General features: G+C 38.4%; 3 protein-coding genes across 3 annotated transcripts; all 3 read left to right on the plus strand.

The window, feature by feature from the left end:
* The first annotated feature begins 1,471 nt into the window (after positions 1-1,471).
* Positions 1,472-14,882, plus strand: LOC306884547 (protein O-GlcNAcase-like). The gene is made up of 16 exons (XM_079440500.1): positions 1,472-2,170; positions 2,377-2,428; positions 2,559-2,656; positions 2,751-2,881; positions 2,965-3,136; positions 3,249-3,347; positions 3,422-3,706; positions 4,283-4,441; positions 4,548-5,170; positions 5,878-6,052; positions 9,459-9,544; positions 10,514-10,618; positions 11,713-11,804; positions 11,907-12,099; positions 12,267-12,426; positions 12,713-14,882. Exons 1-16 carry the CDS (start codon positions 2,011-2,013, stop codon positions 12,847-12,849), a joined length of 2,727 nt encoding a protein of 908 aa, XP_079296626.1. The 5' UTR covers positions 1,472-2,010; the 3' UTR covers positions 12,850-14,882.
* Positions 14,883-15,561: 679 nt separating this feature from the next.
* Positions 15,562-19,150, plus strand: LOC306884150 (nucleoplasmin-like protein NO29). The gene is made up of 5 exons (XM_079439846.1): positions 15,562-15,763; positions 15,987-16,072; positions 17,094-17,213; positions 17,327-17,420; positions 17,537-19,150. Exons 1-5 carry the CDS (start codon positions 15,691-15,693, stop codon positions 17,644-17,646), a joined length of 483 nt encoding a protein of 160 aa, XP_079295972.1. The 5' UTR covers positions 15,562-15,690; the 3' UTR covers positions 17,647-19,150.
* LOC306884149 (ADP-ribosylation factor-like protein 3) lies at positions 19,096-23,354 on the plus strand. The gene is made up of 6 exons (XM_079439845.1): positions 19,096-19,272; positions 19,802-19,945; positions 20,107-20,223; positions 20,751-20,801; positions 21,082-21,267; positions 21,361-23,354. Exons 1-6 carry the CDS (start codon positions 19,270-19,272, stop codon positions 21,409-21,411), a joined length of 552 nt encoding a protein of 183 aa, XP_079295971.1. The 5' UTR covers positions 19,096-19,269; the 3' UTR covers positions 21,412-23,354.
* Positions 23,355-24,439: the final 1,085 nt, after the last annotated feature.

Below are 24,439 nucleotides of genomic sequence, written 5' to 3' on the forward strand. Positions count from 1 at the left end.
CACCTTAATACAACTGTCTCATAACTACTAGTTACATGGAATTACGTAATTTAATTACAAAAAAGTAATTGTAATTAGTTGCTAAGAAAAATGTGTAATTAAATTAGTTATAAAAATGTTAGATTATCTTATTTTTTCACACACACTCCCACTTACAGATTTAATTGATTTCTTTCATAAATTGCAGCGATTGCTCTAAAATATGAAACACCAATGTTTCAGAAGTTTATAACGTGCTTATGCGATAACTCTTATATTTCCTATTAGGGCTGGGACAATGCATCGAGTCTGAGCTTAGTTTTGAACAGCATGCATGCTTTAGAAACAGCCATTCTCTGCTTGTTTGCAAATCCTTACACACACTTGAACCTAAAATAATCATTCAGAAAGTTAGAAAATGTTTAAGTGAATTACAAGGGTGTTCACAGTGGGCTGTGTTTATATTAGAAATCAGAAATGAGCCCCCCCCAGGGCCACATACGTGCTACTTTAAAGCTCTGTAAATATTTACAGCTCGAGTTAAACATAATTCTCTAATAATAATAATACACCTATTGAAATACATTTTTCCAGAACGTGAGCTGTAAATTCACTTTGTGTTTCGATCGATTTAGCACTAACGTAGTTAAACCGAGACAAAGCAGAAAATCAAAGTTTTTTTTTCTCCCTCTCTTTTTACTGCTGTGATGCAAGAAAATAAGAAAACATTTTCTGCTTTGTCTCTGTTTAACTAGTCTAAATTTAATCAAATGACATGCGTCTCTTATAAATAAATGTATGACATTTAGTCAGGAGACTTTCTCAGATTATTCATGACATGTGCGTTGAAAGTAGCGCTTAAGCAATGGAGCGAACCATTCATGATACATAGCGGGGTGATATTTCAATGGCCGCTGAATGTGATAGTTAAACATACCCTAGCTGAAATATTTTACCCCAAAATATATAATTGTAATTTCTATATTGTAATGTCTTTGCTATTGTACTATTAATAAACATTATTCATAACCACACATTAAGTATGCGCACGTCTGCACAGAGACTGTGGACGAAAGAGATGTTCATCTCAAATCTCTTCCGGTTTCACAGAAATAATCAAAGTTTATTAATATAGGTCGTTTTTTACTCTCTTTTTTATTCAGAGAACACTAACCTTACACAATAAAATAATTAATAAACAAGAAAAAGGACATTGGGTTAAATATACAAAAGAAAATTGTATGCAACTTGAAAATAACTTATAATCTTTTTAATGCAAAGAGTCTCCGATAATGTCAGTGTCTCTGATTTTGTTCAGAAACACAAAGTTCCTTTGTACTAATACATTTACACGTATATTTATAGAAAAGGTATCCAACCTTATTATAAGATTAATTAAATGAACAGTTGCCATCCACAATACGTCACGACTTTACCTTTCTCATTCAGGCTGGACTAGAGCTAATATTCCCGCTGCCCCTTTAAGAGCTTTGCTAGAGATTTGGTTTCAGACTCGCGCAAACCGTCCTTTACTGGTTCAAACCGGTTTTCTGAGTCTGCGCAGTAAGTGTAAACAGGAAGAAGAGTGCAAAATTAAACAGTGTCGACTAACGTTGCGTTACATTGATAGGATCTGTTTGAAGTCGCGATGCAGGTGTACAGTAAGCTTAAATGTTATTAATTTATGATTGGCACATGATGTAAAGTTGACCCAATAAAAGTTATTAGAGAAAACATCGGGTAATGCTAATTGGCGCTTCTGACATCATTGAAACACGGGTCCAGTTCGCTTGCTCGACCGCGAGCAGACAGTCCAGATATAACTTAGTCCAGAAAGCTTTCAGCACTGTACGTGAATGACTGTCGTGTTTTTTAACGAAGAAATATGCAGATAATCTGCATCCGATAGAATTGAGCTCCCTGCCGGTGACTCCGTGACCTACTAACCCAGTAACGGTGAATCGAGTTAGTGTTTCTGCGGCTGACGACTACACCGATACTTCCAGCAGACATTATTAAGTACAATTCAAAATGGTTCAGGAAGACAAAATAATTGAGTCCACCCAGTCAGAAAATGAAGCAAATCCAGTTCCCACCGAAGCTGTTGCGGATACGCAGTGTCCATTGGACGAGCCCAGTATCGGGGTTGAGCGAACAGGCCGCAGGAAGTTCATCACTGGTGTTGTGGAGGGTGAGCACATTTTAACAAATCCAACTTAATGTTGTCAAACGTAAAGCATATGCAACCGTGAGTCCAATTAGTTGCCTGCATTGCTTGAAAACATTTGTATATATAGTGCTTAGCTGTTGATTGACTGTAGCATCTGTTTGTGGAATGTTGCGTTTGTCAAAAAAACAAAAACATTTGGGGTTTTTTTCTTATTTTGTTCACCACAGGCTTCTATGGACGGCCATGGACTATGGAACAAAGGAAAGAGCTTTTCAGGAGGTATTGTGCAAACATCCTGCCCCTTTCTGATTCGACTTGCCACTAAATCTCACTTTCTTTTAGACAAGTTTATGCATGCTATTGTAATCGCTAATACTGTTTTTTGTATTTTATATTTGATGTGTTTCAGGCAGCAGAAATGGGGTTTGAACACCTATCTGTATGCCCCAAAAGATGACTACAAACACAGAATGTTTTGGAGAGAAATGTATTCTGTTGAGGAAGCAGGTGAAATATATATTTTTTTCATGCTTTTTTAAAAGGTACCGGTCGTTATGCTTTATTTGGCTTAAGTTTAATCTAATGTCTTTTGCTTTTAAAGACCAACTCACAACTTTAATAAGTGCTGCTAAAGAACATGGGATTGAGTTCATTTATGCCATTTCCCCTGGCCTGGATATTACATTCTCAAATCAGAAGGAAGTGTCAACACTTAAAAGGAAGTTAGACCAGGTGAGAATGAACCTATTCAGAAGCTTATACTGCACTGGTGTCAGTGTTTTTATGACCTACATCTCTGTCTACCTTTTGTGCAGGTCTCTCATTTTGGGTGCAAGTCCTTTGCCTTACTGTTTGATGACATTGATCATAACATGTGTCCAGCTGACAAGGAGGTATTCAGCTCCTTTGCACATGCTCAAGTATCTATCACCAATGAGCTCTTCCAATATTTGGGAGAGCCTGAAATATTTTTATTTTGCCCCACAGGTAAGATGATTATTATTATTATTATTAACCATGGTGCTTTGTGTAATGCTATCTAATGTATTGTTTCTATTTTATAACTTATCATAATTATTTCATGTTTCTGTGTCCTTAGAGTATTGTGGAACATTTTGTTACCCAAATGTGTCACAATCGCCTTACCTGCGCACAATAGGTGAAAAGCTGCTTCCTGGTATTGAGGTGCTGTGGACAGGTGAGTTGTGTTTTCATTGAGGGGACTATTTTGCTCTCTTGTGGATTTTAAAAATGCCTTTCCGTGTTTGACAGGTCCCAAGGTAGTTTCTAAAGACATAACTGTTGAATCTATCGAAGAAGTCACAAAGATACTGAGGAGAGCTCCTGTCATCTGGGACAATATTCATGCTAATGACTACGATCAGAAGAGACTTTTCTTGGGGCCTTATAAAGGCAGGTCCACAGAACTCATCCCTCGGTTGAAGGGAGTCCTCACCAACCCTAACTGTGAATTTGAGTCTAATTTTGTGGCTATTCACACATTAGCCACGTGGTATAAGTCTAACATGAATGGAGTGAGAAAAGATGTTGTTATGAGTAAGTATGTCTTTATGAAAAGATTGTTTTTATAATATGTTTATGTAAAAAAATGAGCAAAGTTTTTCGCTTAAAAGGTAAGTTCATGGAAAAATTAAAATGCTCATCATTTACTCACCCACATCATTCCTAACCTGTACGACTGTCTTTTTTTTTTTTTTGCTGGACATAATATAATATTCCAATATGCTTTCATTGTAAGGGCAAAATATGTGCAAAAATATTATAAAAATGACAATGATCCAATTGAATCCAAATGGACTTTTTTTCTCATTTGAGAAGCTGTCATCACAATAGAAAAGACAATTGCAATTTTTGCTTTATGCTGACTCAAAGCAGTTAATATTTTAACATGGATTTATGTCCCTAGAACAGCTAATATTCCGGGATGGATTTTTCCTTATGAATTCTACTTAAATCTTGATGTTCAACAAATAAGTTATGGCAGAGTGCTGTTTTTTACTAAGAGAAACATTTTGCTCCTATTATTGATCAGAATTGACTTAATTCATCAACATTATATCACATTTGTGTGTTTAATCTTGTTTGATTGTAGCTTCTTATTTCTGTGTTTAGCGGACAGTGAAGATAGCACTGTGTCCATCCAGATAAAGTTGGAAAACGAGGGCAGTGATGAGGAGCTAGAAACGGACATCCTCTACAGCCCGCAGATCGCGCTCAAGATGGCTCTCACTGAATGGCTTAGCGAGTTTGGAGTGCCTCATCAGTACAACAGTAACTATTTCTTCTTTGTGTGATATGTAACGTGATCTTAGTTGTCCTGGATTTGGTATCATCTATCTTAACCTTTCTTTCTTAATCTTTCTGTCTTTTGTTGCAGGTCGGCAGGTTCCTCACAGTGGAGCTAAAAGCACTTCTATAGATGTTTCTGCACTCACTGTGCCCAGTCTGGGCATTTCCACTACAGTGACTACAGTCTTCCAACAGTCCATCACGAGTCCAACCGTGCCCCTTAGCGATGAACCGCATGTGCTTGGCAAAGAAGAGGAGGTGGAAGTGGAGAAGAAGGAGTCCGATGAAGAACCCATGGAGATGGTCGTGGAGAAACACGACGAGGTGGACACGAAAAATGTCAACCAGATCCTCACAGAGATTGTCAAGGCTAAAATGACAGAAGATCTCAAACCCATGGACACAGACAAAGAGAGCCTGACAGAGTCCAAGTCCGCAGAGATGTCCATTCAAGAGGATTCAGGCAGTGACATTGCACCGATGCAGACTGATGACCAGCTCAATAAGGAAGTGTTCCTTCCAGGACCCAATGAGAAGCCACTGTTTACTGCTGAGCCTCTTACTCTGGAGGATCTGACCCTGCTAGCTGAACTCTTCTACCTGCCGTACGAACACGGTCCTAAAGCAGTACAGATGTTGAAAGAATTTAACTGGTTGAGAGCCAATAGCAATTACGTTAGTGTAAACTCCAAAGAAAAGGATCCAGAGAAGGTGAGAATTGTCATGTTTAAAAACAAGGTTTTGATGAATCTGATCAATAAGTAGTAGTTTTGTACAGCTAGGTGTCAATCTTTTCACATCAAACTGAACAAAAATTCTCTACTTCCATGGTCATGGATAAAAAAATTGTTTATTGTGCCTGGACAGTCATGGAGATTAATATAATTTTAAGATTCATCAATTCCTGTAAATTCCTATATTTAATGTACTTTTAATTGCTGCTTCAGACTTAAATATTTAATAGGCTAAACATTGCTCTTGTGTAGGGTAAAACATCCTTGTCTGATTTGTGAGATAATCATTCTTTAGAGTTGGTTGATTTGAGTCTAGTCCGCAAATTAACTGGTTCACAAATTAATCTGAATGATTCATTTGCCATTTTGAGTAGGTTTGACTGATTTAATGGTGAGAACATGTAAAAGTCATAGAAAGTTGTTGGTCAAAATGTATGAACTCTTTTCATCTGTTATGGCCTCGTTTTTGTCCATATTAAATTAAATATGAACAAAAATGTTTGCTCAGTATACTTTAGTAACAAAATGGTGGAAATGCAGTAATTACTTTCACCACATGGTGGTGCCTTTATGATTCGCCTTATAGGTAATTGCACATTTTTTGCAGTTGTTGCTGAGCTGTGTTGAAGCAGGAGACATTTGATAGTGTGGATATGCTAAAGGTGGTATTCATGTTTCACATAGGTAGCTGAATGGCAATCCAGAGCGGAAAAATTTGAGGAGATGTGCTGCTCCGTCATCCAGATGTTCACCAGACTCTCCAACTCAGCCAACAGGACCATTCTTTATGACCTGTATCCCTATATCTGGGATATAAAGAGTATCATCTCAATGGTGAAATCATTTGTTCAGTGGTTAGGTAGGTATGGCGACATCTCTTTGCTGCTCCTCTAGGCTTTTTAACCATGCTGAGCCCATGAAATACTTGTTACGTTATTCGGTAGAATTAAAAAAGAATGAGCACTCATTTCAATAGTCGCCAGTTAATAAAACATACACATCTACACTTCATGTACTGCACCATTTTATAGTGACGCTGTTAAGATTTCAAGTGCTCAAAATGCAATTCTTAACAGATGCAGAGCATATTTTTAGAGTTGAGTGTAAATTTAATTATAAGACCTTAGTTCTCAACTCACTGTATGAACATATTCCACTTGCGCTACTGATATTTCTTGGGCAAAGTCTGCCATTTATGGAAATTCAGTCTAGTGTACACTTGCTTTCTCTTACTTATTTTCACGTAATGTGTAAAGACTCTTTTTCTTTTACTGACTGGATGCTGTCCTCATTGCTAGCCAGTGCCTCTCCTTCAGGCCACTCTTGATCAGATAGAATGAATATAGAATGGACGGCTGTGGTCACAGTTGCCAGGGTGGATCCTGCTGCTTGCTGTGCATTCAGTATCATTGTGCATTAACTTGGCAACATCTGTTGCAATCTCTTTCAAACAAGGGTGTGATCGTGGAGGAAAATAAGCCCCTAGTGCGCCGCGCATGCGATCTTGGAAAGCAAGGCGGCTGTGTAAGGCTATTCTGGTGCATCATGAATGAATACTTTGTATATGATGGATTTTCTTTTACCATATAGGTGACCCTGGACCACAAAACCAGTCATAAGGGTCAATTTCTCAAAATTGAGATTTATCAAAGCTGAATACATAAGCTTTCCATTGATGTATGGTTTGTTAGGATACAACTATTTGAAAATCTGGAATCTGAGGGTGCAAAAAAATCTAAATATTGACAAAATTGCTTTTAAAGTTGTCCAAATGAAGTCCTTAGCAATGCATATTACTAAACAAAAAATAAGCTTTAATATATTTATGGTAGGAAATTTACAAAATATCTTCATGGAACGTGATCTTTTTCTTTATCCTAATGATTTTTGGCATAAAAGAAAAATCAATCATTTTGACCCATACAGTGTATTTTTGGCTTTTGCTGCAAATATACCCCAGCGACTTAAAACTGGTTTTGTGGTCCAGGGTCACACATGATGATCATGAGCATTATAGGAAGAAACTCCACAAACAACCTCAGCGTATGCTTTACTCTAACTGAGCTGGTCTGGTCTTGTCTGGCCGGTCCGCACACTACATTCCAGCGAACTGTACACAGTTCTCACGGTCCTATTATACAGTTGTGCAGTCAGCAAATTGAAGGGTCTCTTATCTGAGAAGCGCTTGGGTCATTAGCCAGCCCTTTTATTTATGATTATTTTATTGAGAGACCTGTCACTGAGAATGCCGTGTTTGTTATCCATATAGCTTCTGGGCATCACTACGGTACAGTTAGAGTAATGGATTCTGCTCTAAATGAGGTTTTTGTTGGAAGTTGGTTGAGTAATTATAGCACCAGCATGGCCTGGGTTACCTTGGTAACCACATTTCATTCACAGGTTTCTGTCAAGCTTTATAACAAAGCAACACAGCAGGCAGCAACCAAAACTGGCATGCCACATCTAAGTTGTCGTTAACTGATGGAAGAGAAAATAAAGTATATAATCTTTTGCACTAATGAGGGTGTTCTATACAATCTGAATCAAATTAGTTTTTTTAGAACACCCATAAAGGCTTCTCTTTATTTGAGACGTTAAAATGTGATGTTGATTTAACTGTTGTAGATTTATTTATTCAGACTGTCCCCTCTCAATATGCTTTTTGGCCTCTGTTTGCTCGGACAGTCCAAATCCCAGCGCATTTTCAGCCAGCATTTCTACACTGTCCAAAGCAGTGCAGATGGCATTCAGTCAGAGGCTCACTGCTGTTGTGCTGAGATCAGTTACTAATGAGCTATTTTATTGTCTTTTTCCTTCGTTATGTACAGATGGAAGAATCCTCAGCACAAGTTTCTACTGCTGTTGGATGGACAGTGCCCAGTCTATGCACAGTGCTGCGATTATCATTTTTATTTTTCGGGGTTTTATCGATATATTTTCTTTCATTACGTGTCCAAATAATTTTTTTCAATGTCTCAGGAAAGGAAAGGTTTTGGATGAAGTCACATTTGCGCTGCGATAGCTCAAGTGTTAGGTGTTAACCCACCAATTATTTTCTTTGGCAGCTCTAACATTAATTTTGTTTCTATCAGTAGGCCCAATTGAAATGGCTCTGACCAGGTTTACCACACCAACTTAGGGGAAAATTGATACCCTTGCCGCAGTCATCTAAACACACCTCCATAGTAAGACTATTAAGTTAAAAGGAGAACAATTTTCAGGATAAACAAAACAAAACAAAAAGCAAAGTGGTAAAATTCCCCTCAGATGCTGTGTGTTGTGTGTCCTGCCATTTCATCACAGGATGTGTTTTAAGTATGATCAAATTGATTGAAAACAGGAGAACTTTGTCTCCTGGATCTGCGCTGCATTTGTCTTGTTACATGACGCCGAGTCCTCATCCCCTCACATTGGTACTGTTGTTTAGAAACAACTGGATTTCCAGTTGCACTATAGAGCTTGTGTCTGCTCAACAGCAATGAAAATCACCCAATTTTATCATGGTTATCTGCTACAGGAGCAAGCAGGCGTAGTGACTGCAAAGATTCAGTTGTTGCAGACTTTTGAATTAGGTATTTATTTTGTGGCTTACCCATGAAGGGTCCAGATCTGCTCCATCGATCATGTAAGATTATATGATATGATTTTTTTTAATCGATCAAAGAAATTGTCCACGGTGGTGGCCGATGAAGAATGCTTGATAGTCATGTGACAAGGCAGATAGGTCTAAATGTGACTTCAGATGAAGGTTAGAATTCAGAGGGCTTAAACAGCTGAAGCTTATTTAGTACCAGCGAGTGAACTGATGACGTATCATCAACAACAGTTTGTCTAAAATGTAGGAAAACCGATCCAGCCAGTAATTCTTAAATGCCTCATCTCTTCAAAACAGACTAGTAATATTATTTAGTTGAAGGGCTAGTGCTTGATACCTTATCCTAGATTCCATCACACACCTCACTTAATTCTAAAGGCCTAAGAATCATGTGAAAAATGAATCATTTCAGTAATGTGCCCAAATCTGGCATTGTAGTCAGTGTAAGCCCTCTGTCATTGTAAGCTTAAGCTGCTTGAGCCCTAGGCAGAAGATATCTGCAGTTTTCACTGTTGTTAATCTTGAGGTGTGTTCCATTTTTGTAGTATCTACGTTTTTTTTTTTTTTTTTATTATTTGGAAAAAAGACACCTCTACCCTATACCCCTTCCCCCTCATTATGCCAGAAAGCCCCTCACATAATGTTCTCCGCTTGGATCTGATCTCAACAGGGTGTCGTAGTCAGTCGTCAGCACAGTTCTTAAGTGGCGACCAAGAGCCCTGGGCCTTTAGGGGCGGTCTAGCAGGAGAGTTCCAGGTATCCAATATTGAATTACCAGCAAAATGTTACACGAAGATATATTTTCATTTGTTTTAGATGTTTGTATGGTTGCGAAACGGTACGGGTTGGTCTGTTTAAGGTGAGCTGTCAGCAGCTGCATAGAAAAACGAAAGGGTGTTGAGAGCCACTTGGACTTTTTTCTGAAGTGTAAACTGAAATGGGTCAGATTCAGTGTTTGGGGTGATGGTGTTTTCTAACCTAGCATAAATTTGGATTTCTTTCAGCAACTGCCCAAATGAGATGCTGCTTTTCCCCCTGCGCTTGCGACAGCGCGGCATGGTTAGGTTTTATTTTATGAAATCTTGTTTCTTTGCAGGAAACAGCGCAAAAATATTTGCCATATTTTGTCTGCGCATGCGTCCACAACACTGCGCTTGCGTGTGCGACAACGAGCCTGCTCAAAGCTCCATGAACAAATTATTACTAATCCATAACCTCGGCATACTTAACATCTCAGAATGATTCAGCTATTTTAAATGGTCTGTCAAGGAAAATGTGTCTTAAGCTGGAAATATTTGGTCATGGAGTTTTGCTTTGCGCGCCAGCTTCATCCTTTTCTCTACAGGAAGATCTTGCGCAGCGAAAAAGAGCGGGAAAGGAGCATCTCCTTTAGCCAGTTAAGCCTTTCTCAGACCAAGCCTGCGCAATTTTGTTTCATTTTTGTTTCTCTCAGAAAAAAAGGTGGAAATGATTTTCAATGGTGCGTATCTTATGTATGATGTTTACGTGCTCTTGCTGTACACTGACCTACAAGAGAAGCCAGTTTACTTGTGAAGCAATTAATTCCCATGCTGATATTAGGCACATTCTTGTTCAGCTCCATTGTGTGAGGTCGGTTCAGCTGGAGCAGGTAAACGGCAGCTAAAGTTTCAGTAGCAGTGCAGTCAAATGGGCAAATCTAAAGAGATACTAAACTGTGCAATGCTTTTGCTTTGGTCTCCACAGAGACTGTTGCCAATTGATGGGGCAAATGATCTTTTCTACCAGCCACCACCACCAATGCCAACTTCCAAAATCTATACCATAAGGCCTTACTTTCCCAAAGATGAGGTAGGTTTTGGCTGGGCATTGGCCACTGATATCAGCCATTTTATTTAATTTTTTGCAAAATTTCTGTGTATGCAACTTTATGAAACACTAGTCACCAGGGAAGGTTTGCATCAGCCATTTGTAAGTTCTTCCTTGAAATGTAAAGGCCAGACTAGGGTCAAGTAACTAGCTAGTTTGTAACTACCTACTGTAGCCTACTTAATTTGCTTGCACTATTTGTTAAGGCAGAATGTACCTAGTAGTACATAAGCTTTCCATTTACCTCCAATGATCCAAAAAAAAAACTTTCTAATTCATAAGCAGAAGTTGTATTGAAATGCATTGATTTTCAATTTATGCTGTTAAAGTTTATCCTTTTGCTTCACGTAAATAATTATAAGTAAGTTTCCACTGATGCTTAAGCATGAAATACCACAGTAGGTATTTTGTAAATAACATATGCAAGTAATGAATGTAAATAAAATTCAGAAACTGTACATTTGAACTTTAAATTAATAAGCAGCAGTACATACTAAATACAAAGAATTGGGTTTGTGTTGAAGAGCAGCTGAGTCATTTACAGAATGTTCTCTTTAAAATGTAAAGTGTAAATGTATATCATCATGTATTTCTAAAGGATTGAAGTAACTTAAAATATGAACAATGCATTATTGATGCAATTGAATCAATTTGATGTTTTATTTCAAATAAGTTTAATTGTGCAACACAAACTCATTTAGTAGTGCATAATTTGTATCTTAATGCCCATTTACATTGCAACTAGGCTAAATTGTAACCTACGCACAGCTGTACAGCCAGCCCCAAGATGTTAATTTTGTGCTTTGTTGAGGACGTGACTTGTCTACGGCAAGCTGTCTAGTATGAAAACTCTGTAGATGCTCTGTCTAAATAAAATGTTGCTGTTGGCTGCTTGAATTCCCAGCTGAGGTGTCCCAATTTAAGCTGTGCTTTTAGGTTTATTTGCAGCACATCTGAAGCATTCTGCTGAAACAGCAGTCTGGTCCACCTGTTAGTCCTTAGAGGGCTCGCACTTTGTGGAATGAAAGCTGTGAGATGCCTTCACACACTGCATCTCTCTCACTCTCTGTCCTCAGTCTGCCATCTACAAGATCTGCAAAGAGATGTTCACTGAGGGCTGTGACGGCATCTCTTTCTCGGACGAGTCACCGGACCTTATTGGAGACAGGTGTGGTTTGAGCTTTCACTTTTAGTCACATTAATGTATTATGGGGGTATATATATATATATTTAGTTAGTGAACTTTGTACCATCATTTTCCTCATCGCAGGTTAGTAGGAGGTTTCCTGACGCACAGCCCAGACTATGGCTTTGTGCTTGAGGATGAGGAAGGTATCTGTGGTTATGCTCTGGGCACTGTGGATGTCAAACCTTTTGTGAAGAAATGCAAGATGAGTTGGATTCCATTCATGCAGGAGAAATACAACAAGCCAGACACAGAGAAGGACCTGTCAGATGCTGAGGTTAGCTTGTCATGTCTTCATCAAACTCATCAAACTTTATTTTTTATGGAACAATTTACTGAACTTTCAGACAAAAAAAAATTTAAATTAAAATTTTGATCAAGTTGATAATTTAGAGGTCTTTCTTATATCAAATGTTGTGTTTAATAATTTTTTTTCCCCTATAGAAAATAATGCTAAGTTTCCATGAGGAGGAGGAAGGCTTACCAGAATCGTTCCTCAGTAACTTCCCGTCACTCATTAAAGTGGACATTCACGCAAAAGTTACTGACCCCAGTGTTGCCAAAAGCATGATGGGATGTCTCCTCTCATCATTGAAAGCCAATGGTAGGTAAAGTTAGGTTGTGTGGCATGTGCATTTATTTAACATGATACATTATTAATTGCTATAGTAATAACATTATTACACAGTAATTAGTAATTAATTAATATATTGTACATTTAAAGCTGCTTTTAAATTCCGTGTGATCCCCCACCATCATACTTGACTTTAGTAAGCAGTGTTTGTAGTTCATAAATGTCAGATGTCGACATGTTAGAGGACATGAAAAGCTGCAGTGATTTGTTTGAATTCTTTGTTTCATAAACGCATCTTTTCCTCCTCGGTTGTCAGGCTCACATGGTGCATTCTGTGAGGTCCGGCAGATAGACAAAAGGATGTTGGACTTTTATAGCAAACTGGGCTGCTTTGAAGTGGCCAAAATGGAGGGATTCCCAAAAGACGTTATTATGATGGGGAGGAGTTTGTGAATCTGAGCCGCCGAGAAGAAAAAAGCATACAGAAGGAGCCTCCCAGAAACTGCACAAAGCTTTGGCCCCAACACGCTACCTGTTCATGTAACTACCACAAGTTTTGTAATGTAATGTCATTCACATCATATGCCGAATGCACTTCTAGAATTTTAGGTGCTGTTCATTCATTTTGCCAGTGTGTGGTGGAAGTTCGAAAGTGAGTGTGCACATATGCACACATTGATGTGTTCAGAAAAGGAAAAAGAATTGAAGTGAGTCTGCAAGGGTAATTCGGGACGCACAAGTTATTTGAGTTTTTTCTGGTGGACTGATCGCTTGAGTTGGCCAAGTGCCATTGAACCCACATGGCCGAGGTGCAGTTTGTGTTCAGCATATGTGCATGTTTAAGTTGACGTCTAGATTCTCCAGACTAAAAACTTGCCATTACTTGATAAGAGACATCTTCACTTTGCTGTTTTTAATAGTTAATTCCAGTGCTTTACAGTGTCAGTGTTCAAAGCAATAATCTAGAAGGACATCATAATAGTCTGGATTTGTGTTATTGCTTTCCAGGACATTGTAATTAATTCTGACATATTCCAGGTTCAGACCGTGTCTGTGAGCTTTCGTATGGAGAACACAGCAGGCTAAAGCTATCCTTCAAGGTTTGGGATGCTGCTCTGGTATTATTTAGAAAAGAAAAAAATGAAATTGAACTTTGAGCAGGCAGAAGTAAATGCAGTTAAACCATAAAGTCTGTTGTCTTTAAGACTGCATGATATACTTTTGTGTAAGCCTTTAGCATGTGTATCTTTTAACGATACAATTTTTCATTATGTACAAAAATGCCTTTCGGCCCTTGCCCTCCTTTGGAATGCATTTAATGGTAATGAAAAGTAATTTCCTACACTTCTTCCTTTGTTTAAAGTGGTAAATTATACGATTCTGAGGCACAACAGGGTTACATTATAATTCTGAGATGCTGCTGTGTTTACAAAATAACAAAAAAAGTACAATTTGTAACGTAAACCTCAAGACCAATGCCCTGTCCCAAATTAGAGTGAAAACTGAAAATAAATAAAGGTACATTAGTGAATTATCTTTCAAATGTTTGTTTGTTGTGTTTTTCTGTTGCCTGAAGAGAATAACTTTGCTTGTTCTTTAATGGCAGTCTGCCTCTGTCAATACATTTAAAAAATCCCTACAGTTTGAAGTTGGGTTTCTCTGAAGTCCACTTTGCAATGTCAGTGCCAGGATTGGTTGCCTGAATGTAGGTACAAAAGAAACTGTTTATTCTGTATTTACAACCCTTTTTAAACAAATTACAGATTTTTTTCATATTATTCTTTTTCTGTATTGTGCTATATTCTGAAAAACTAAATGAGCACAAAAGGCTCCTGCAGATTCCCATGTTTAAAATGCCTGAGTTAAAGAAAAATGTTAATAGTTTTGTGCATGTGATGGGCCAACAGTTTTGACAGTTTTTCCACCCCATTTAAGGGAAATTTGTATGCAAAAAAAAAAGGCTATTGTTTATCTCTATATAGCTTGTTGCTTCATTTTATTTTGGTTGATCATCCAATGTAAAGGGCTTTTGTCTTTTTCCTTTTTTTAAGGTCATATCCAATGCATTTTTTTTTTTGAAGACCTTTCTGTACTTTGACGTAATTATGATTATGTATATGTAATATAGTTGTAATTTCTGTAAGGGTTGTATGTAATTAAGATGGCTATTAAAATGTTAAATAGGAAAAAAATATCTGTGGTTAGTGAGTTAAATGAAAAATACTCTAGAGCCACAGTTGCTACCCCTTCTAAACACTCTTATTTCTTTCATGTTTTATTAACATTTTGCACGTGGTTTAAATTGTAAAAAAATTCTAATTTTATTGCATGCTAGAATATTAACAGTCCTGGGGGAGAGACAGACAGATGCTTCAAGAAACCTACCCGCAAATCTACAGTGCTGTGAAAAGTTGTGTTTTTACGTGTGTAAAAATGCTGTAAAATGATGCTGCTGTCAAAAATAATGTCATAAATACATTTTCTTTATCAATTAACTAAATCAAATGACCATCCTTTGTGTTTAAAGCAGCTTTTGCCCTATGTGCACTTGCTCATAGTTTTGCAGCTAGGTTTCTTGAAGCATCTTGGAGACTTCAGGATTGAGTCTGTCTCAGTTTGTTCTGTTTCTTCATGTCATTCCCGACAGACTGGATGATCAGATCTCTGGAGCACTGGTTTTTGTCAGACTCCTTGTGCAAACAAAAATCTCACTGGATTATTACAATTAATGGCAAAATGAATGTTTGGAAATGTAAACATATATTTCCTACTGACACACTGTAGCAAAAGATAGAAATAACTGACTTAAACCCATTTTTAGCTGCTGAAAATAATAGTTTTTTAATCATTTTGGCCACCGCTGTATAAAAAATTAAGAATTATGCCATTTAAGTTTCAATCAACATTTTTCAAAATTAAACCACTAAAGGCTAAATAAATAAATGTTAGGCTAAAACGAATAAATATTAACCTTCAAAACAAAAAAACAGCCATATCAACGAGGACTAAAACAAATATCACTGTGGTATTAACTAAGTATTGTAATAATGTATAGCTATTAAGGAAAACAAAACCCCATCTTTTTTATTCGTAATATCTGACACGGACTTCAGAATATATATATATATATATAAAAAAATAAAAAAAAACCTAGCCCGCTTCCGTGTCCATGTTGATGACGTCTTAATTCCTGCGACGGTTTTGGCGCACTCCTCACATGTGTTTTGAAAACGCGACCTGCACTGTGAAAATTATATCCTCTATTTAAGTGATATTTGTAAAGTGTGAACAATTATGTCGTTTGTGGAGGACGAAGTATCAGACAGTGGAGTGGACTCGCGCTCGCGATTGGAGAGCTATGTGTTCAGTAAGATCAACTGTGTACATCTGCTAACACACGTGGGACTACAGTAGTCTGCATTTTCTATCAATAATCGTAGCCAATGGTGTTTAACGTTGATCAAAAGAACCCTGGATCACTGTACATCAAGATATAATTCAAACGTGGTCGTTTTCAGTAGTTCCATTCATTTGTGAATTTAAATTAAATATAACACCTATTTAATATTGTGATTTTTGGATTCCTTTAGGTTGTGAGTTGTCTTCTGAAGTTCCATTTTACACATTTCAAGCAGATGAAGATGACGACGTGGAACATTTTCTGGAGCTCAGAACGGTTCGTAGACTTTTATTACAAGAACAGCCCGCCTATGTTCTTCCAAACCTGTATGGGTCACTGAAAAATAGTTAAGCTGCATGGTCACATTATAAGCAATACCTGATGGTTAAATACAATGCTCAACAGCGCTCAAATCTTAGCAGGAAATGGACGTTTTTCAAATTTCAGTACCGAATGGTATCGCGGTCAGTACTTTTGACACTAACATAAAGTTCCTAGCTTTATGAGCTAAGAGCAAACATGCCTAAAAGCGCCTGTAAATATGAGGACATGGCAACACTGCAAGACAGCGCTCTCTAAAAAGCAGCCTCCTGAGCATAAACAAAACACAGCACGTCTATCAGCAGTAGTTTAGTTAAAATCGACGGACAAAATGAGTCTTTAGCCAAAAAAATGGGCTAAATTCTTATACATTTCCACAAGAGTCCAAAATGTGGCTATGGTTACAAATGCGGGAGTGACTGCTGCTCAGTACACACATCACATAGAACAATAATTTACGGGACTCACTCCGCATTTGGTTGTCTCACTACTGAAACTTGCAGTGTGTAAGTGGCCAGAGATAACATATGCAGGACTTCTCCAATCATTTAAGATGTGGGCAGATTATAAAAATTTTGCAGGCAAATATTAATTGTCCATTGTCCATAGAAAGTCCATTACTTGTCTATTGTCCATTGTCCGGTGAAAGCGGTGAATCCATGTGACCAACTTGAATTTGTTGCAAAATTTGCATGGGGAAATCTTTTGCTCTTATGTGAAATTCCAGATTAAATGGATCACTATTGAAATGATTGGATTTTGCTTGCGAAAATTTGCTGAACCAATTTGAGTGCGGTGCCCACATCTCAAAATCTAGTGAACAACTGATGAAAGTCCCTGTCCTACATTATTTATTTTCCGACGTATGTCACACTATAGAAGAAAAGATCTGTCGCTTCTTCCATTTATGATTTTAAAATTTGAGAGCTTGAAGTGCTTTTAAATGCAACTATTTCCCTTACTCTCAAACCATTAGATTTGTCTGGGTGATGGTGCCAAAGTGGAGAATAACGTGGTGGAAGTGACAGCTATGAATCACCAAGGAAAGAAAATATCAGTGCCTGTAGCTAATCTCAACATTTCCTGCCTGCCTATGGTAATGCTATGCATTTCTGTGTTTTTTATTTTATTTTATTTTTTTATGCTGTTGTACATTGTGTTCCATATTGGAAGTTTTTAAATCAGTTTTTCACATCTGTTTTTCCTCAGGTAAGCCTCGGGGAGTTTGAATTGATGGCTCCTGTCACACTACGCCTGAAATCTGGAACTGGACCAGTGACCGTCAGTGGGTTACATTTAGTTGGTGAGGAATAAAACACTCTGTCACGAGCACACAGTAGCACTTTGTCCCAAAATTGCATTTAAAGCTATTTTATCTTTTTTCTTGAACATGAATAATGCTAATAAATTCTTCTTCAGCCACAGAGAATGAAGAGTCTGAACTATCAGATGATGATGATGATGACGATGATGCCAGTGAGGAGGAAATGCCCTCAGTCAAACCAGCCAAGAAAAAGCAGAAAGCTTAGTTAGACACGTCTACACCCAGACCTTTATACGTTTTATACAGTATTAGACTTTTACTATGAGTTCTACTATGAGACGTGACGGAGAGTGGAGTAGAATTTAATGGAATTTTGTACTTTCAGATTTGGTTGCAAATGTTAAATAGACAGGTTAAAGCCTCCATACAACCAGCTCCATGAACATTTACTTCATGTTGAAAATGTTTTAATAGTTAATACTGTTACTTGTGTACGTAAGTAACTGCCAACACCAATCTTCAGATTCACTCTCAGTTCAGGGACTGAGAATTCAGTCCTGTTCCCACTGAGCCCTGAAGTGAGGCACCAGATGTACCATCCCTGTAACATACTGTAACATGGTATTGTCAGTGACAGCCTGTCACTCTTCTGCATTTAGGGAAGACACCAGCATTCTTCTCTACAGATATTCCTCTAGATACTCTACAGTTTTGTTGTTTGAAATTTTGTTGTACTTTTTTTTTGGCAATCAGGGTTTTTAAATCTTAGTCCCTTTTTGAAGGACTGATAGAGTGAAGTTTTGCATGGTGCATTTTATGTCGAGATCAGTCTAGAAGGACTTGCCATGGTTGCCGTTTTTGTATTTTTACAGATTTATTTACGGATTCTGTAAATAAAATGTTGTTTAAGTAGAATCGGTGCACTTGTTGCTCTTTTTAAAAAGTTCCCTTTATAACTGTTTTGGCAAATTTGGTTTTGTAGCACTGATGATGAAAGCTGTAATGACAATTGCTGTGTTTGATACAATTTTATCAAACGTCTGAAAAAAACATAGAGCTAAATTTATCATGGTATTCTACAGTATTAACATTCTCAATAATTTGAGTATAATTATATAGAACATTTGATAATCAGAAGGGCAATCTGATAAATCGCAATAAAACCACAAAGATATACATTCAGATAAAGAGTGTTCTATATAATCAAACTAGATGTTATCAAATTAAACTCATCCATTCATTATTTTTGTACTTTACTGTTTACATTTTTGCTGTTAACTTTTCTGATCGTTTTTGTTTCATAATTTCTAGTTTCATAGGTTCTATTGTGACAACTTACCCCACATAGAGTGACAAAATGAGTTGCGTAGTGTTTTTCTTGGGCAATAATGCTGCAAAAGTTCAGTAGCTGTAATGTAGTCATACCTGACTAACATATCCACCTTATTCTTCCCTTAGAAATGGACGTGGCCATAATTTCTATGGGTCTAGCTTCCTGTCTCATTAGCTTCCAGCTATTTTTAGCTGTACAAAACCAGTAGTTTTGCTGCTAGATATTGCAAATTGGTGTGTCTTACCATATTATTTTATTAATTATGAACACACTGGTTTGTAGTGCAAACAGCTTTAGTGTTTACTGCTTGGTGTAATTCTTCTCATTATTTCTATATAGAGGCTAATGAAGCGAAAGTCTCGCCCATAGGCTTACTTCCGCGTTGAAGAATAGGTGGATACAGATAGTGACTTTGAAACATGACCAGACATATGTTAAAAAAAAAAAAAAAACAATTAAAAACGCTGTTCCTTTAAGATGACGCTAACGACCGGTGACGTCACTTAACTCCCCCTAGTAACCCTGGTCGGCGTCTCGGAAGACACCCGGAGAAAGATGGTGAGAAGTTGTCTCCCTGTAGTCATGTTTTTGTGTGTTTGATAATGAGTTTGGATTTTTTTTTTAAACTTAAATATGTTTTTATCGGAACTTGGAGCGTCTAGTGTGGATTATTAGCAGCGGTAGCGGGTTTTCTGTTGGAATGAAGCCTGATGGCTCAGTTTAGACATTATGTTGATTACAATAAAATAAGTACAAGAGCTTCTGCCTCTTCTTCTACTGATATATATACGTAAACTACTTATTTAATATTGCAATAGTATTGATGAACAATTATGATATTGTAGACACCAGTAAAAAAAGCGACCAAATGTCATCATTCAGTCTCTTTTCTATTTTTTTTACATACAATGACAGTGAATGGTGACTTAGGCTGTCATCCTGGCTAACATCTTTTGTGCTCTATTTTGTATTTAACATAATCAACTGAATAACATTGTCTTTTTAGTAATATGCCCCCCACCCTTGCTGTCTCTTTAAAATCTGGTTATTGAGACATAATTTTCTGGTTCTATTATGTTTATTCCAGGGTTTGTTGTCAATTCTTAGAAAACTAAAGAGTGCCCCAGAGCAGGAGGTACGCATTCTGCTCCTCGGATTAGACAATGGTGGAAAGACGACACTTCTCAAACAGCTCGCCTCTGAGGATATTAGTCACATCACCCCAACACAGGTAACACACGAAAAGGAGCTACTAGAAATTATCTCTCTTTTGCAGAAATTACAAATTTCCTTGTAAAAAGTTGGGAAGTTTATTATCATTGTTTCAGAGTAATCTCTTAAATGCTTCTGCTTTCCTTGCCCAGTTGCTCTTAATTCTTCTGTCCTTGCCAGGGCTTTAACATTAAGAGCGTGCAGTCTCAGGGCTTCAAACTGAATGTCTGGGACATTGGAGGCCAGAGGAAGATAAGGCCGTACTGGAGAAACTACTTTGAAAATACTCATGTGCTGGTGAGTGTTTCTTGAGAGATTTGTTTATGAGTAGACCACTGAACAAAGTGTCAGTTTATAGTTCATTTATTCTCATATACATTACTGGTCAAAAGTTTGAGGTTGGATTTTTAAGCAAGAAGTGTCTTTATGCTCACCTATGGTGCATTTATTAGATCAAAAATAGTTGAAAAAACTATTATGCAATATTACAATTTTAAATAATTGTTTTCTGTTTTAAGGTATTTAAAATGCAATTTATTGTTGGATGCTTCAGTCTTCAGTGTCACATGATCCTTCAGAAATCATTCTGATATGTTGATGCTCAAGAAAATTTTATTATTAACAATGTTGAAAACAGATTTCTTTTTTTTTTCTGTACTGATTTCAGAACAGCATTTTGATCAGTTAAATGCAAGTATTCATTAAAAATGCTACTGACCCCAAGCATTTGAACAGTAGTGTGTTTAAATTTCTTGTGTAAGAGATATTTCCCATATTTGTTTGCTTAATGTTATAATTTTTTGGACATTGTTTTTGGTTTTCAGATTTATGTCATAGATAGTGCAGACAGGAAGCGATTTGAGGAAACGGGGCAGGTATATATAGCACATCTGTTTATTATTGCTCGTCTTGTTTGTGTGTGTGCATCCAAAGCCTCTGCAGGATATTTCTTAGTAGCTTCACACTTTCTTAGGTTTTGTTATATTTTGCAGCTTATTATGCAGCATTGATATTTCACACTGATTTGAAGTGAAACATTAGATTGCTCCAAAGAAATGCTTAAGCATATACTTGATCTTGATATGCATTTGTTCAGGCAAATGCATGCTGAAGGTATTTGAGTGAGCTATTTTGAATGGTCCATGTGATGTGCAGGAGTTGGCTGAGCTGCTGGATGAGGAGAAACTTAGTGGCGTACCTGTTTTGATCTTTGCCAATAAGCAAGACCTGTTGACTGCTGCTCCAGCCTCTGAGATTGCAGAGGGACTGAAGCTGCACACTATTCGGGACCGCATGTGGCAAATTCAGTCCTGCTCTGCACTTACAGGAGAGGGAGTTCAGGTGAGTCATCAGCCTTCTTTTATTTACCTGTGCGTTTGTTTTGGACCTTCCCGTCAGAGATTGGTTTTCACATAAAGTGCTTCCTTCTTTCAGGATGGCATGAACTGGGTCTGCAAGAACGTTACTGCAAAGAAGAAGCAGTGAACCTAGTGTATATTCTACAGCCGTTCAGGGAATGTAAAAAGCAAACTTTGTGGACCGTGTGAATTCCCTACCAGCTCGTGCAGCTTAAAGGGATATGAGGACGTTCAGAGAGGCTTTTCTTTTTTCCTCCTCTGAACCACCTCAGCCACTGCCTCAATTCCTCAGTCATTGGTCTGACTCACAATCAGTCCATAAACACTGTGCAATAGCATGATTTATAATGTACAATCAACCACTGAAGTGAGTGTAATAAGTGTTTTTGCATTATTATTATTATTATTTAGTCTGTTTGATCTTGGAATCTATTTCACTATCTTGGATTTCTATGATTTATTTCTATTAGATGTTTTATACTATGCTAGATTTTTTAACAACATTTCTTGCATAGCCTGTTATTGCGCGAGGCAGTGTGTTTTCGGTAGTTATTTTTATTTCAATTTATCATTGTCATGGTAAATTATTGTGTTTGTGGAGGTTGCACAAACTCCAGCCTGTCAGGACATCGAGTCCACAGGTTTCCTAACAAGAAATAGGATGGTATCTTCCGGGCCAATGCGTTAGTGCAGCTGAAGAGACTGGACTTCACTAATGCATCTGCTTCAAACACCGCGGTGGTGTGTAACTTAACAGATGTGATGGAGGCCAAGTGGAAAAGCATGGTCAGCAGTGAATATGATCTAAACTTGTGTTTGCTTCTCCCAGCATATGCCGTCTGAGAGAGGAATACTGCAGGTCACCACAGGCTCCAGGAGAACACAGCTCTGTCATGTCCACTACACCTGCTCCTCTCTCCAGATCCCTCCAGTCATGTCCACTACACCTGCTCCTCTCTCCAGATCCCTCCAGTCAAGTCCACTACACCTGCTCCTCTCTCCAGATCCCTCCAGTCAAGTCCACTACACCTGCTCCTCTCTCCAGATCCCTCCAGTCATGTCCACTACACCTGCTCCTCTCTCCAGATCCCTCCAGTCAAGTCCACTACACCTGCTCCTCTCTCCAGATCCCTCCAGTCAAGTCCACTACACCTGCTCCTCTCTCCAGATCCCTCCAGTCATGTCCACTACACCTGCTCCTCTTTCCAGATCCCTCCAGTCATGTCCACTACACCTGCTCCTCTCTCCAGATCCCTCCAGTCATGTCCACTACACCTGCTCCTCTCTCCAGATACCTCCGGTCATGTCCACTACACCTGCTCCTCTTTCCAGATCCCTCCAGTCATGTCCACTACACCTGCTCCTGTTTCCAGATCCCTCCAGTCATGTCCACTACACCTGCTCCTCTCTCCAGATCCCTCCAGTCATGTCCACTACACCTGCTCCTCTCTCCAGATCCCTCCAGTCATGTCCACTACACCTGCTCCTCTCTCCAGATCCCTCCAGTCATGTCCACTACACCTGCTCCTCTCTCCAGATACCTCCGGTCATGTCCACTACACCTGCTCCTCTTTCCAGATCCCTCCAGTCATGTCCACTACACCTGCTCCTCTCTCCAGATCCTTCCAGTCATGTCCACTACACCTGCTCCTCTCTCCAGATCCCTCCAGTCATGTCCACTACACCTGCTCCTCTTTCCAGAGCCCTCCGGTCATGTCCACTACACCTGCTCCTGTTTCCAGATCCCTCCAGTCATGTCCACTACACCTGCTCCTCTCTCCAGATCCCTCCAGTCAGAGGATCAACATGATGAGGCTGTTGGTGTATCTCTAGCACAGCCTTCATGATTTAACACACTTTAACAACGCATTAGTGTGATACCCAGACTGAAAGATTGTTAAATATTTTTAAATGGGTCAGATGGTATTTCTTTTGGTAGTATATGTTTGGTACATCTACATATATTACGTAACAGTTGAAATGTTGGATTTTGAGTTGGGTATTAACAGTGCTATGAAATAATATTTATGATTTAGTGCTGTATAAATAAAACTGAATTGAATTAACCATAAATGCAGATCCACTTGATTGTGATTTATTTATTTTTTACTGATTGTCTACAAAATGGGGCCATTCAAAACCTTTATAAAGTCCTCCTTCCTCTGTAAACTATCTTCTAATGGCTGACACAACACATGCACCACAGGCCCAGCGGACAACTTGTCTGTATGCTATCATTATTGATTGTGTTATACCGATGGCATCAAAAAGTGTTACTTATAGGTAGTCATGACCTAAATAGAGTAATAAATGATTTCTGCCCTAAAACATGTGTCTGCTGGCCTGGAGCGGTCTATGCTCCTGTCTGAAGTACATAGAGGCTATCTGTAGCACACATGGGTTCAGACAGCAAGCCTCAAAGCCTGGGTGTAGAGTCAGACACTGCATATCAAGTGTGGGGGTCACATTCTCCACTAAGACCCAGTATGTAACGTATCTAACTCCCTGCAGCACTGACTTTCCTCAGCTGTGACGATGGCCTCGCATTTCCCACACAAGCACCTATGAATCAAAACCGTGTTTATCTCTCTCTCCTGCGGTGATAAGAAGCCACTATCACGTAACGTTAGTGTCGGATATTAACGAGTGTGACACGCCTGATCAACGCTTATTAGTTTCTATTACTGGTAGTATCAATACTAGCATTGCTATTGCCTAATTACATTAGCTAACGTGTGTATATCTGTAAGCTAACACTGATCTCTCACCAAACACCTGCGCTGTTCTCCTCACATCAACTCATTTTGTCTTCTCTGACCGTTGTTCTGTCTAATCCTGTCCTGTCCTGCTCTCTTGGCTGCATAGCAGGCTCATCATTTTATCTGTGGTCCGTCATACGAGTATAAATACACATTTAAAATTCCCTCAGCGTCCGAACTGTCATTGCGATCCGTTTTCCTGTGGTTTAAATGGACCGCTCTCCATTTTGATGAGTCACTTCCGGTTTTGGCGCGTTTCAGATGCGGAAGTAAAATTCTCTCACAAAAACGACTCCAGAAGCCTTAATAGCGTATTTTAAAGTGTATTTTAAAGAAAATCTAGTTCCTACAGTATTTTCTATACATCGACTCACTGGAGTCTCTAACCTGCAATAG

Source organism: Barbus barbus (assembly GCF_936440315.1).
Source record: "Barbus barbus genome assembly, chromosome: 18".
Lineage (NCBI taxonomy): Eukaryota > Metazoa > Chordata > Actinopteri > Cypriniformes > Cyprinidae > Barbus > Barbus barbus.

Excerpts from the sequence above, each read along its gene's own strand:
- LOC306884547 (XM_079440500.1), top strand. The coding sequence starts at position 2,011 with ATGGTTCAGGAAGACAAAATAATTGAGTCCACCCAGTCAGAAAATGAA. Across the intron at positions 2,657-2,750 it reads GTATTCTGTTGAGGAAGCAG|ACCAACTCACAACTTTAATA; the intron begins GTGAAATATATA and ends TTGCTTTTAAAG. Across the intron at positions 10,619-11,712 it reads CTTACTTTCCCAAAGATGAG|TCTGCCATCTACAAGATCTG; the intron begins GTAGGTTTTGGC and ends CTCTGTCCTCAG.
- LOC306884150 (XM_079439846.1), top strand. The coding sequence starts at position 15,691 with ATGTCGTTTGTGGAGGACGAAGTATCAGACAGTGGAGTGGACTCGCGC. Across the intron at positions 16,073-17,093 it reads ATTTTCTGGAGCTCAGAACG|ATTTGTCTGGGTGATGGTGC; the intron begins GTTCGTAGACTT and ends TCAAACCATTAG. Across the intron at positions 17,214-17,326 it reads ACATTTCCTGCCTGCCTATG|GTAAGCCTCGGGGAGTTTGA; the intron begins GTAATGCTATGC and ends GTTTTTCCTCAG.
- LOC306884149 (XM_079439845.1), top strand. Across the intron at positions 20,224-20,750 it reads TTGAAAATACTCATGTGCTG|ATTTATGTCATAGATAGTGC; the intron begins GTGAGTGTTTCT and ends TTTGGTTTTCAG. Across the intron at positions 21,268-21,360 it reads TTACAGGAGAGGGAGTTCAG|GATGGCATGAACTGGGTCTG; the intron begins GTGAGTCATCAG and ends TCCTTCTTTCAG.